We start from the raw sequence: 14,468 nt of genomic DNA, 5'->3' as shown, positions 1-14,468 counted from the left end.
AAGGAAAATGAATATGTATGAGTATCTACTGTATGCCAGGCATTTTCATAAGTGTTGATCTGTGTCATCCTCACGACAAGTTTATGAGATAGGAAGCATTATTATCATCCTCCTCCTCTGGCAGATGAAAAAACGTATCCAAATTAACACAGCTAATAAGGGTCGAGCCCAAAATTTGAACCCAAGTAATCTGGCTCTTATCTTCTATAATTACCCACCTTCAACTTAGATTATATAACAAGTGCTCAGGAAAGCTTTGAAAGAGAACTTTTTATGTTATAGTTTAGCCAGTGATAAGAACAATAGGTGAAGCGCTGACCTTAGAAGATTCTTGAGAAGCGTTAAAGGTCTCAAGAACTTTGGAAGACTTTGAAAAATGAACAGGGAGTTCCCTCCCTGTTCAAGTCCAGAGTTTGTGGATTTATAGATACCATAAGGCAGAAATAAGCATTTTGCATTGGCCTTAATAGTCGTCCATCTATGGGTAGGACTGCTCTGATTTATTATAGATTGACAGGTAGGTCTTCAAACAAATATGTCCTCTCCGTTGGGTCTTTTATACTCACTATCAAATGACTTGATAACCTGTTCTTAATGACCCATGCCAATTAATATCATTTGTAGTGGGGGAAATCCCAAAGAATTAATTATTCAGGGAACATGCAGCCTGGCATTGGAATATGTAGATGGAATTTTGGCCACAGATACACCTTCCACCTCTATGGCAATTGAGTCAGTCTGACTATATATCAGCTAGGTGGGAAAAGGAAAAATCAGTCAGGGTTCTCCAGAGAAAAAGAAGCTCTGTGTGTGTGTGTGTGTGTGTGTGTGTGTGTGTGTGTGTGTGTACATAGTATATATGAGAGAGAGAGAACAAGAGATTTCAAGGAATTGGCTTATGTGATTGTGGGAACTATTAGGTTCAAACCTATAGTGGCTGGTAAACTAGAATCTCTTAGGGAAGGAGTTGATGCTACCTCTGTAGTCTTGAAACAGAATTCCTTCTTCCTCGAAGAAACTTCAGTTTTCAGTCTTTCAACTAATTGGTTCGGGCCCTCCCACATTATCAAGGGTAACCTCCTTCACTTAAGGTCAACTAATTGTAGATATTAACCACATCTACAAAATGCCTCCACAGCAACATCTAGATTCATGTCTAAATAACTGGGTACTATAACCCCACCAAATTGACATATAAAACTAAACTATCACAGGATACCTAGGAGAAGTTCCCAGAAGAACTTAAAAATCAGTATCTGCTTATGGAGATAATCAAAAGCTGGCCTACAGCTCATTTGAACTACAAGAAGATATATCTGTAAATATAATAAGGCAATGGATCTGATTTGAGAAGAGAGTTAACATTTGCTGAGTCCTTGACCCTTAAGTCTTTCTTATTTACTAATTAGCAGTATTAGGTGAGTGATAAATCATATTAGCTCCATTTTACTAACAAGGAAACAGAAATTCATGGGAGTTAAATAACTAGCCCAAAGACACAATGTTAACGTGGCAGAGCTGGGTTTCGAACCCAGGTGTGTATGAAGCCAAAACCTGCCCTGTCTCCTTAATCTTTCTAGAGTAGAGAATAACTCACAGGTGCATATGTTTTTGTTTGGATAGTTTATGTGTGTATGTGTGTGTGTGCATTTGTTTTTGTTTTCAAATAAATAAGCACTTCAATTTTAAGGAGGCAAGAGCCAAGGTTTAGGCAAATCAAACTTGCCCAAGGACATGGAGGTAAATCAGCATAGACTGTGAACTAGAGGAAAGGTCTCTTGGCAAGGAGTGTAGGATTTTCCCCACTACACTTGCCTTAAACTGCTTCAGTATTATCATGAATTCATCCTCTCTGTCTTAAATCATAAGCCACTTGGGCTTTCTTTTTTAGTTCAAACCTAGATTATTTTCTATAGCTATTGTAGTTCTTCGAATCCTCTTTTTGGAAACTGCCTTAATATTACAGTTACTTGACTGAAAAAAGGAACAATAAAAAATACAGTATTAGCCATCCTTTGTTACTGTCCATTTATCTTTATCTGGAAGATTTCTGCAACAAGATTTGATTGGCAATACTATAGTAAATATAATAAATGTTATATGAAGAAAGTGGTGAGATATCCATAATTAAGTCTGATTTCCTATCATGGCATTCTATCATTGAAAAAGTGTTTTACAGAAATATTTCTTTTAATGCAGGGAATTGCTTACATCTCTCTTCTGTGGATTTTAGTTGCTTTGAATATTATGAAGCATCATATTGTCCTTTATCCATTTTATGATATAATAGTAATAATTTATCATTATCTTACTTTTACATAGTATTTTATGCTTTTTGAATGCTTTCAAGTCCATTATCTCAAAGACATCATTATGCTTACAGGAGAAGTAAGGTACAATCATCTAGTGCAGAATGAACTGAAATCTGAGTGTGTTATGCTTCAAAGCAAGAGTAATGTCAGATACCACATCAAGTGATGGACAGAATTGGCTTATAGGAGAGGTAGTCTTGCTTTGTCAGAGATATGGAAGGTGTTGTCAGCAGAGATGGATAGGGTCCATTACAGGCTGTCTTACAAAAGGAAACCAAGAGGCATCCTAGATGGAACCAGAAATCCTAAATGTAGACTTCAAGTAGAATCAGCAGCTGAAGTGGACGGGCAAATGTGGAGGGTTCAGGCATGGTACTGTTCAAATTTCACTGAACAACGTTCCTCTGCTGCTACCTTTTCCAAATGCCATCTCAAAGACACCACCAGATTTCTGACACTGTTTGTGACTCCGAACAAGATAGTTAACCTTTCGGCTCTTTACTTTTCTTCAGTTACATTTTAGGAATCTTTTTTTTTTTTTTTGAGGATGAATAATGTATTATAGTAAAGACACTGCTGAATGTTAAATGGTAAAATACGACTTTGCAGAAATACATGCAGTGATTTTGTTTAAGGTAATATTAAAATTGGTTTACAAATTCGGGGTGCATATCAACTGGTGATGCAGAGTTTTTTTTTTCTCAGAAGTCTACTAGATAGTGAAAAGAAGTCATCCATACGTTTAGCTAGAGGAAATTTATAAAACAGAAATACAAATGGATATAGTTGAGTCCCAGAGGAAGGAAAGTGTACAAAAATCACTGATTTTTTAACTTGCACATTATTTTGGTTGTTCATTTGGTGAAACTGTCTTATATTTTTCCTCCTCAGCTTTGACCTTGTAGCCATTGGTGGTATTTCTGTCATCTTGATCTTTGACCGATCACCTTTCCTGTCTGAGAAGAGAACACTCTGGTTGCCTTGGAATCAGTTCATTGTGGTAGAGAAAGTAACCATGCAAAGAGTGGTATCAGACCCACCATCCTGCGACATCTCCAACTTTATCAGCCCAAACCCTATTGTGCTTCCTTCACCACTCACATCATTTGGAGGGTCCTGTCCAGAGAGGGGAACTATTGTTCCTGAGCTGCAGGTGGGTACATTGGCCTTTGACTGTATAAAATCATAGTATGGCGGGGCTGGTCAACGATGTATAATGGCTGGATTCCCTTTCCTAGTACTTCTGCCAGCCCTATAATGGGCTGCCCTTCATTTATCAAGAGAAGCCTTCAAATGTAATCTCTCTGGCACACGTTTGCAAGGTGATTGGCCAAGGCTATAGGGTGCTATCTATAGCCATAGAACAAAGCAAGATGAACTAGCTGTCATGAGAATTAAACCCCAAACCTTGACCTAATGAACACTGTGCTCTAAAGAACAAAGCTTGCTAGCTAGCTCAATAGTGATAACAGTATAATCAATGAGGTGGGACCGTTTGTGGTTCTGAAATTAAAGCTCCTTAAGAAATCTAGTTTTCTTCCATTGTCTAGTTTGTATCCATTGTCGTTGTTCTTAGAAGTCATGACAACGCCTCTTGTTTAGCTGTGTTTGGTAAAGGCAATTTTCAAGCGTATGGGTTTTGTTTAAAGCTTTGCTTTTGAGTGTTCAAGCTTTATAGTCAGAGGAAGATGTATTTTTGAACCTTGGTATTTTATAGTCCCTAAAAAATTTTTTGAGACTTCAACATGTTCATTTCAGTACTAAGCCAATTCAAACATCTATAGTATAATTTTCCCATCACATTATACAAACATTTTAATGATAGGTAAGTGTAGAAGCCACCAAAATGGACCCCAGTCACACACATCCAGAATTCAAGAAGTATACTCAAGAGGAACTAAATGGACACTCCAAGACTGAATTGGTTTTTCTTCCACCACAACATTCCCAACAGCTGTTAGTAATAACCAGAGGATACCACTGGTGAAAGACTCACAAAAATAGTGCTCTACGGGAAAAGGAGTCCAATGAGTTGCCCCTCCTGTCTTTTCCATTGTTTTTCCTTAGAAATGAGCAAAAAACAAGACCATGCTTATTGAATGGGTACACCAGTCTCTGTATACTTGTCACTAGGAAGCGCAAGTCTTCTTCAGGGCAAAGGTTTTCAAACTGATCTAGGACTGCGTGTTTCCGTAGGGAAATGAAATATTAAGGTGGTAAGTGTCCCTCTGTCCTTCACTATTGTATTTCTACCACCATCTAAGGAGACAAAGCCATTGGACAGCTCTGGTATCAAACAGCTAATGTAGAGGAAGAAAAATCGGGCAGAGTAGACAAAAGCAATTTGTGTCCCCAGAAAAAGAATGACCAGAAATCTTGGACAATATGAGATACCATGTGGTTAACAACCAGTTCTACTACATGCACTCACTTGGGAAAGGGTGAAACGACATGGTTCTGAGCTAAAAATGAGTGGGGGAACAAAAATATCCACACCATTCATGTCACCTTAAAAGTATTGACTAGGCTCTTTCTTCAGCTGGGTTTTGAAAGTTGAAAGTTATGGAACACAAAATTCAGTTTTAGTGACCACTTTTGGTTAACTCCATCTGTGCTAATAAACAAATAAGTGATAGCAGTTAAAGTAGCCAAGTGGTAGCTTCATTCTGGGATTCACATTTAGTATAAAATGTGCACAGGAGTTAATGGGAGTTATTTACTTCTCAGTCACAGGTGCCAACTTGGAAAAACCTGTTCCGAGCTATTGGTACATCAAAGCACAGAGAAATATGTAAGCAAAATTTGATTAAAAAAATTGACCCTCGAGGTCATTCCAAAGGTCCAAAGAAGACAAGTTTGATGGCATCAGTAAAGATTAATTCTAGGGAAACCATAATCTCTGTCATAAAACATCACCTCGCTGAGCCTGGAGTCCTTCCTCTTAGAGAGCCTGTCCTGAATAAGGATTACAGCAATGGTTTTATGATATATGACTTAACACACCAAACAAGATTTTGTGTATGTGTATTTAAGAAAAAGACCTCTCAATGGAGCCCATAGCACTGAAATGCTTGACATTCAGTAGTGTGATCTTTTCCAACTCCTACTAAGCAATTTTGGGAACACTGTTAAAAAACTAAAATTGTTCTTTTCGCTGCCTTTCCTGGCAGGGAAAAAATGAGCACAATCCTCAGGGTTGGTTGGATGTCTTGTCCTCATGCAGCTTCAGTGCAAAATTTGAGACCTATGGTCACACAGCCTCACAAAGATTCTTGCCTTGGCATCCACAGGATCCCTTTAACCTCTCTCTTTTGGTGTGTTTCTAAGACAAGAAAGTATGCAATAGCCTTATCTACCCGTGACCACCTATCGAGCCACTTGGGCTTTTTTGTCTTTCAGGTGGTACAAGAGGAGATCCCCATTCCTTCCAGCTTTGTGAGGCTGAGTTACCTGAGCAGCCGCACCCCTGGATATAAAACCTTGCTCCGGATCCTTCTGACACACTCAACCATTCCTATGGGAATGATAAAAGTACACCTCACGGTAGCTGTGGAAGGGCGACTCACACAGAAGTGGTTTCCTGCTGCAGTTAATCTCATCTACACGTTTGCTTGGAACAAGACCGACATCTATGGACAGAAGGTTTGGGGCCTGGCAGAGGCTTTGGGTATGTTGAACTAATTCTGTGCAAATAGCAGCATTATGTTCACAAAACAGAAAATACTGGTTGCATATTAATTTGTATGTGGAAACATTATGTATGGGAAAATAACGGTTTTCTTTTATTTAAGGGATCGAAAGCCTTTTTTCATTCAAACCACTATCCTTGGACCTACTTAGTGTTCCCTTTTGACACATTTTTGCTTCAAAGCTAGTTTAGTTCTCCTTTCAGGATGGCTGCGTACCAGTGGCATCACACACTCTGACTTGTAACTGTCTCCAGCGCTGAATATTGCCTTCTAACTGTGACCTTTGGTGTGGCGTTCTTTTGGTCATGTTTTTGGGTTTGACATTTAGACTGTCATTTCCACTTAGAAACTACAAAATTTTAACTTATAGGCATCTCCACTTATTATCTCTTCTGTCTAAGATAGTTAGACTCCATTAACTTGTTACTTCAGTAGGTTAAATGCAAAAAGAAATCATCTCACCTTCCTTGTCCTTTTAATTTTCTTTTATTTCAAGACTTTAAAACCTAGGATCTTCCAGATAGTAGGGACCTTTAGAAGTCCTCTGGGCCTACAGTTTTCAGATATTTAATTCTGTCAGACAAATGACATTTTAAAAAATTAGACTGAAACAGATTTGCCAACTTTTTATTTTGCCAAGTAAGAATATCTTAAAAAGAAAGAAGAAAAAACCTACTACAATCTACTACTCACTGCTACCATAATTTCATCAAGGAGGGGGTATCTTAACATCAAAAAAGAGAATATTCTGTCTTTTAAAAATGACAGTAAGCAATCTAACACTGATGCTTAGAGAGAGACAAACAGACAGACAGACAGCAAGGTCTTTTTTTCTCTCACCTTGTAGAAGACAGTGAAAACTTCCTAAGGGACCTGACACAGGTCGGTGGAGCCACAGCTGGGAGCCATTGATTCTTGTGCCTTCAGGCAATATCTCATGGAAACCACCCTTGGACAGATGAGAAGACTATTTTTAAACCTCTCCAGAGGAGATGTTTTCATATCCTCCCTTGGAAGTGTCTATCATGGAATAATTCCCATATAACTGACATTTATCTTTTAGACTGTGGTGTGTCAATTTCCTCCCTTTCTTTCCAGAGGAAAACTAATAGAGGTGGGAGAAAAAGACCAGTAACTCTTCTTTGCCCAAGAGATTCTCATATATTTAAATAATTAATTCATCTCTGTTGGACTTTATTAGAATGCAAGAAACATAGAATGGTTCAGATGTCCTCAATTAGTGAGGAGTTATTGTAAAGACATGGGGAAGTAAGAAAGATCAGGAAAAGGCATCAGCAAACTGCAGCCTTCCTGAAGATATCTTATGGTTCTAGAAAGCCCGAACCTGCTTTGTCAACTTAGCAACAGCCCTTGTTGTCCTCTCTGCAGCAAGAGGCCACTGCCTCCCTCCATGGTGACTTGGCTCTACTGATGCCAGAATTCCTCACGTCTCCTCTGACATTAACTACCCTCCCTTTCTCTTGGCTTTTCAAACCCCACGGTCTGGTGACTTGCTATGTATTTTGCATCCAGATTACTCTTAGAGAGAATATCAGATTGTGTCAGCTATAGAGTAAACACCCTAAACAGAGCTCTACCATTGAGCTGACTACCATCAAGGTTGTTGGCCAGCCTATGGACTCCTACTTGACCCGTTTCAGTGAGTATAGTGGTTAAGAGAACAACTCTGGAGCCAGACTCCCTTCCTGGATTCACATCATCACTCATCTACTTACTATGAAACATTGGGTCCATTAGTTAATCCCCAGCAGCCACAGTTTCTCCATCTATAAAATGGGTATCATAAAGAGAATGCTACTCATAGCATTCATAGGTTATTATAATATGAGGATTAAACAGGATGAGTAATGTAAAGTGCTTCCCACATGGTAAGCACTCAACAGACGTTCAGCACTGGTATCATCTTGGCATTTCTGCTGGTGGCCAGTGTATTGGGATCACAAGGTATAAAGCATGGAGGCTGCCCAGGTATTTGTTGTCTCGGCTTCTTTTAGTAGGGAACTGGGTATAACAGGCAAGCACTCAGGGACTTCTGGGTGGCTCAGTGTTTGAGCATCTGCCTTCACCTCAGGTCATGATTATGGGGTCCTGGGATCGAGTCCCACATCAGGCTCCCCACAGGGAGCCTGCTTCTCCCTCTGCCTGTGTCTCTGCCTCTCTCTCTGTGTCTCTCATGAATGAATAAATAAAATCTTAAAAAAAAAGACAGACAAGCACTCAGTTATTCTCCATTTCCCTCCTTGCCACACACACACACACACACACACACACACACACACACACACACAATCTCTTCTCTGCCCTTCTCTGTGCTATGAGAGACTGGCTTCTAGGGACCTCATTGCCTGGACTCCTTTACTCTCTGGCTTCCTATTTGATGAGGTCAATGGATGGCACCATCTAGAGACTGCAGGGTGGAAGGAGAAGGAAGTCAGAGTATTTACCCCTCTCCCTGCCTCATTGCAGTTCTAGCAACAACTACATTAGAAGATGGTGGCTCCTATCCTGGAGATCCTCCTCTACGTCCCCAAGCTGTCTGGTCTTCTGTATCATCATTCCCTCCCTTTGCCCCTGCAAACCCAGGAGGCTGCTCACTGTTGCCAGTCCCTGAGTGGGTCACCATCCCTCATCGATTCCCTTAACTCTGCTCGTGCTATTGTAAATAGCCCCTTCATCTGACTTTATGCATGAACACTTGAGTGTGATGTGTGTTTCCTGCCATGACCTTGACTGGTGAATACTCAAACCTGTCTCCAGGATGTTTTCTCCAGAATATTAGCCTAACACCTTTGCTGCCCTGGGATAAACCAAAATCCTCTAACTTTTCTCCATAGGTCTTTGTTTTCCAATTCCCTATTACCCTTCCTAGAATCCCTGTGGGGTCATTGCCTTTTTTTGTTCGTTTGTTTTTACTTTTTTCTTAAGTTATGACACTTAGCAGTTTACCCAGTACTCTCAGGAAGAGCTCACCGAGACAATGTCTAGCAGCCATTTCTTGCCAGGGTTCACATAAATGCAGTGCAACCTTACTTTTTTAAATAACGGCCTCATTGAGACATAATTCACATACCACAGAGTTCACCCATTTAAAGTGTACAATTGAGTGATTTTTTGTATTTTTACAGCATTGTACAACTATTACCAGTATCAGATTCTGGAACATTTTCATCATCACCCTACAAAGTAGCACCCCCGCACACACCAGCAGTCACTCACCACTCCTCCCTCCCTGATGACCACCAATCTACTTTCTGGTCTACCTCTTCTGAGTATTTCAAACAAATAGAATCATGCAATATGTAGTCTTTTATGTCTGGCTTCTTTCTCTTGGCATAATGTTTCCAGAGCTCATCCGTGCCATACATGTGTCAGTGCTTCATCCCTTTCTATGACTGGATAATATTCCGTTGCATAGACACCACATTTTGTTTATTTGTTCATCAACTGATGGACATTTGGGCTGTTTTACACCTTTTGGATATTATGAGTAGTGCTGCTATGAACATTCACATACAAGCATTTGTTTGAATATCTGTTTTCAGTTCTTGGGGAAATATACCTAGGAGTAGAACAGTTGGATCATATGGGAATTCTGTGTTTGACTTGTTGAGAAACCACCAAACTGTTTTCCACAGTGTCTGCACCATTTTATCAACCTTACTTTATGCGTAAAAGTGTTACTTCTCTTTCTTTTAAATAACTCCAGTGCTAAAGATTCTAAAATTTTCTTCCATATTGTAGTTAAGCACTCTAAATGACTTAGCTTCTAATATGCCCATTGATTATTGAATAAACAACTAAAACACAAAGAAAAGCAAAGATTTTCTAGTATATACACAAGTGATGAAGCCCCCATTCCTACTTTTGCCTATAGGTATTGGTTTGCATTCTATTTCTACGATCATATTCCTTATCAAAACATCCTGAAGCCTTCTGACTATAAAATGACCTTAATTAAAATGCTAAAATATATGCTGTTGGTTCATTTTTAAGGCTAATAAAGTAACAAAAGCAAACGAAAATTGATCTACTCAGATATATCCAAAGAGACAGGAAACAAAAGTATTATTCATGGTATTTTATGTGCACTTAAAGGACATATTTTTTTAGGGTAGAGAAAGAATGTGGCAAAGGTCTCAAGCAAAATAGTCAAAATAATTTCAAGCATGGTGCCTAAGATGGAATATGGATTATTTGCCTTGCAGGGAATGTCCTTGATCATCATGGTTAAAGAGATTTTATTTACTACCTTGTCTGCATTTCCATATGCATGGAGACTAAGAGAATTTCTTGCCAGTGGTAAAACATTAGAGCAGGTCGTAGAATGAAGTCAGAGATTCTAATTCTCTGCAGATGAACTGTGAGCATCTTAAAGAATACAAGAGACAATAAATAGTTCAAGTCATAAATGAGTGAAGACAAAGGGATCAAGTGTGTGACCACTGGTATGAGCTCATACCTTAATAGAGATGAGTGAATCTCACCAAAAATGAAGAAAATATTTAGATGTACTCCTGCCCATATTTTATAATCTCTTAACTAATGCAAGAAAAAACAGACTACATTTTACACCAGATAGTGACAATGGTGCTCTATATAACATTTCGCAGGTTTGCTTCAGATTTAGAGGTCCTAGGATGGCCCTCTGGTAGGAAGAATGATGACCACCAGCCGCCAAAGATGTTCATCCCCGGAATCTGTGAATATATTATGTTATGTGGCAAAAGAGAATTAAGGTTGCTGATCAGCTGACTTTGAGATGGGATGATTATCCTGGATTATCCAGGTGGGCCCCATGTCACCACAAGTGTCCTTGAAAGTGGAAGATGGACTCAGAAGGGGAGGCCAGAGTTAGAGGAAGGTATAACTATAGCAGAAAGGCACAGCAGGGTGAAATATTGCTGGCCTTGAAGATGAGGGAAGGGAACCAAGAAACAAGGTTGTTGGTGGCTGCTAGAAGCTGGAAAAGTCAAGAAGACAGAGTCTCCTTCGAGCCTCCAGGAGGAATGCAGCCTGCTAAGATGAGCTAAAACCTGATTTTAGCTCAGTGAGACCCATTTCAGACTTCTTAACCTCCGTAACAGTAAGATGACAATCTGGCTCATTTGAAGCCTTTGCTTGTGGTAATTTGTTGCAATAATAATAGGAAACAAACCTTGACCAATACTCATACTGTCCCAGTTATAGCAAGAATTTTGGTAAAAACTATGACTAGAAAGTTCTCCCACTCTTCTTACTTTTCATGCCAGGTAAATATGAACCCTTGTTACACCCATTTCTGGGTGATAGAGAAAGAGGAGATCAGCTATTAAGCTGAATTCGAAGTGATGGTGAATATCTAAATTGCAATGCCCACTTAGTTTGAAATGTGGACCTTGTTTCGCATGTAGCTCAGCTGTGGGGAATTGATGTCATCCCTAAGGGCTAGGGTGTCTCAAAAGAGGAATTGAGGGTTGAGGGGCAGCCACAGTGAGAAAGGAGTGCTTGAGATCCTAGAGTATCCCATCATTTTTTTTTTTTTTGGAACTGCAACAGATTTCACAAGTGGAAGGACAATACCAGAGTGAATAAATTACCAACAGAGATTGTGTGAACTACTTCTTTGGCGAAGTATCAATGGCAACTGATAAGATTGATTAATCCAAGTACAATATTGATCAAGTAGAAGAAGAGGAAAATCACCCCCAGGGTTGCAGTACAAAAACCAGAATCACTAGCTCATCCGGCTTAAAGATTTTGCTGTCTGATACACAGACAAGACTCCCTGCTAAAAAAACTCCATCTGTGCATTTGAAATAATTTGGCCCTAGTACTTGATTCTCTAGCTCTAAATGAGGTATGATGTGTGGAAATCATTGTATATTACTTAGCTTCTTTCCCAACTCTGCTGCTTGCAAAACAATGTAAAAAAAAATCATTGTTAAGTTCAGAGTCCTGTTAAAATTCTAGAGATGGCTTATTTAATTGGACAAACTGGCTTGTTCGGGGGCTCTGATCTGCATCCATTATATGAATTTTGTCAAAATAATTCCCCATGTCCGCCTGGGCCTGCATACATTATCAATATGTAATAATGCATTCTACCCAGTCTTCGTTTTAATTAAATTAAATCACAGCGGTTCAGAGTCCTGGAAGTTCAGGAAATCAGCCATTGCCTGTAGTAGCACTGCTATAAACAATTTTATTTTTTTTCAAGGTTATTGGCAACAACAATTGCATAATTATTTAGTACAGTAGTTTGGCAAGAAAGAGTGGTGTTGCAGGGAGAACTAGACTTCCTAAAGGTTCGCAGTGCATAGGAGTCTGTCTAAATTGTGTTTGAGAGAAACAAGGGAACATTAATAGTAATAGGTGCTAAGCTACGATTGCTTTGTGCACACGAAACATTGCCGAGAATGATGCTTCAGTGTTCATAAATTTCCCTTCAGTAAAACCTACGCAGGCTGGGCAGCCACAAAACTCGCAGCCACGGAATATTTTAATAATAAATGGGTAGTGCTTTACAGTTTGCAAAGTACTCTCATGTACATTATCTCATTTTAATCCTTATAACATTCCTGCCTGGTAGGCATAGGGCGGTGAATATGATCTTCATTTTACAGAGGGGGAAACTGAGGTTCAGAAAGAGCAAGTGACTTGCCTAAAGTCCTCTACAGAGCAAGAATTCAAATTCAGATCTCCGGGTCCTGAGTTCTGCATGCCTTTCACTGCTGCCTCTCTTCACTAAATTGACCAACCCACCTTACCGAGCACCCAATTCAACGCCCCAGTGGCTTTCTGTCAAAGAAGCTAGCAGAGATAATAATCTTTCATCATTTCTCTCCACTCATGAATTCATAATCGTTAACTGAGAGCAGGGCTGTTTTATCCATTCAGCTTTATAGGCGTAGCACCAAGGATATGAGTTTTTCAAGGGCCTGAGAAAATGTTTGCAATCTGAAAAATAAGTATATTGGCACCGAAATATGAAAAGAAAACCAGAAAATCAACATTAATAAAAATTTAAATAAATGTCTACAAAATGAAGCATTATGTCAGCTCATCAACTACTTCTAGATTTTTACGCTTACATATGAACTATGTTTAATGCAGGGTATGGATTGTGGGTTATATCCATTTTAGTATGTTTGACAAGATGTGAGATAGGACCTCCAAAATGAGAGTGCCTAGAGCCTACCAGAGTTTTTAAATGACTCTGATATCCTGGTAAGCAAGTGGTCCATGCCCGTTTCAAACTACTGGTCACACCCATTAGTAGATTACAAAAATCCATTTGGGGAGTCAACCAGTATTTTTTTAATGGAGTAGAATGGAATAGAGTGGAGTAGAACAAAAGTGAATAGAATTGAAAATACCAGAATGTAAAGCTATTAAGAGAGTACTGTTTTGGAGAACTTGGTTTCAATTGTACGTGTGTGTACGTGTATGTGTGTCTCTCCCCGTGTGTGTGCCGCATCACAAATGGCTTTCAGGCATAACAATCTGAAAGCCATTGGTAAGATGACATAGTCAAGAGACAGACAATTTAAATGGTTTTCCAGACCATATGTCCTATTTTCCAAGTCCGTATTTATGATTGTTCTTGCCTCCTGGTCCCCTCTACCAACCCTTAGCAGAGCTATATGGAGATATTTCTCGAAGACTGGGTGACCATATAATTTATCATTCAAACCAAGAGACTTTTGAGAGTAAAAGAGGATGTTGTTCATAATAACATCAAAACAACAGCATAACTGGGTGCTGTTTTTGGCCAACCAGAATACACGGTACTTCTTCAAGGCTAACCCTGGCCTCCTTCCAATCCTTAATCTCTTTAATTCAGAGCAAATGAAACGTTATTTATTTAGCGCTTCTGAATTGTGGGTCTTGCCCTTACTAGCTGTGATCTAGCATCACAGGAAGAAGCCTTTGCTTATGAGTCACTGGATTTAGCTCTGGTTCTGCCATTTACTAGCCAGATGACCTTGAACTAGTCACTCTACCTCCCTGACTCTATCATCTCATCTATCAAATGGGAGTAAATATATCTTCCTAGTAGGTTTTTGTGAGTCTTCAAATTAGTTGAGACACAAAAATGTATTTAACTGTTGCGCATCAGACAAATGTAAGGTGATATTATTTTTGTGATAGTATTAAGGAGGCCATGGATGAAAGTTCCAAAAGGTAGGTAACCCTCCAGGGTCTGGCTTCTCTCACATGACAAATCATCCTGCTCTGTGTAATATCCCCCATATCTGCAGTGCTCAGCGGATCACCTGCATGGCACATAGAGCAGCTCAGTAAAGGTTTGCTGAGTCATTAAATAACAGTCCCCTTATTTCCATTATAACATTGTATCCCTTTAAATCAATCACGATGTTTTAAAAGATAAGCAGTCCATATTCAAGGTGAATCTATTTCCTAAAACCTCTCCTAAGAAAAAGGCGTCAGTACAGCTAGAGAATAG

General features: G+C 39.4%; 1 protein-coding gene across 1 annotated transcript in view; it reads left to right on the top strand.

The window, feature by feature from the left end:
• Positions 1–14,468, top strand: part of TENM1 (teneurin transmembrane protein 1) — a 790,607-nt gene that overhangs the window by 646,628 nt on the left and 129,511 nt on the right. Inside the window, exons 19-20 of the mRNA XM_038588255.1 lie at positions 3,204–3,465; positions 5,712–5,979. Coding sequence (XP_038444183.1) covers positions 3,204–3,465; positions 5,712–5,979 — 530 coding nt within the window. The remainder of the gene's footprint in view (positions 1–3,203; positions 3,466–5,711; positions 5,980–14,468) is intronic.

Source organism: Canis lupus, chromosome X, assembly GCF_011100685.1.
Source record: "Canis lupus familiaris isolate Mischka breed German Shepherd chromosome X, alternate assembly UU_Cfam_GSD_1.0, whole genome shotgun sequence".
NCBI lineage: Eukaryota > Metazoa > Chordata > Mammalia > Carnivora > Canidae > Canis > Canis lupus.
The sequence above is the reverse complement of the archived record's forward strand: the minus strand, read 5'-3'. Positions and strand labels throughout refer to the sequence as shown.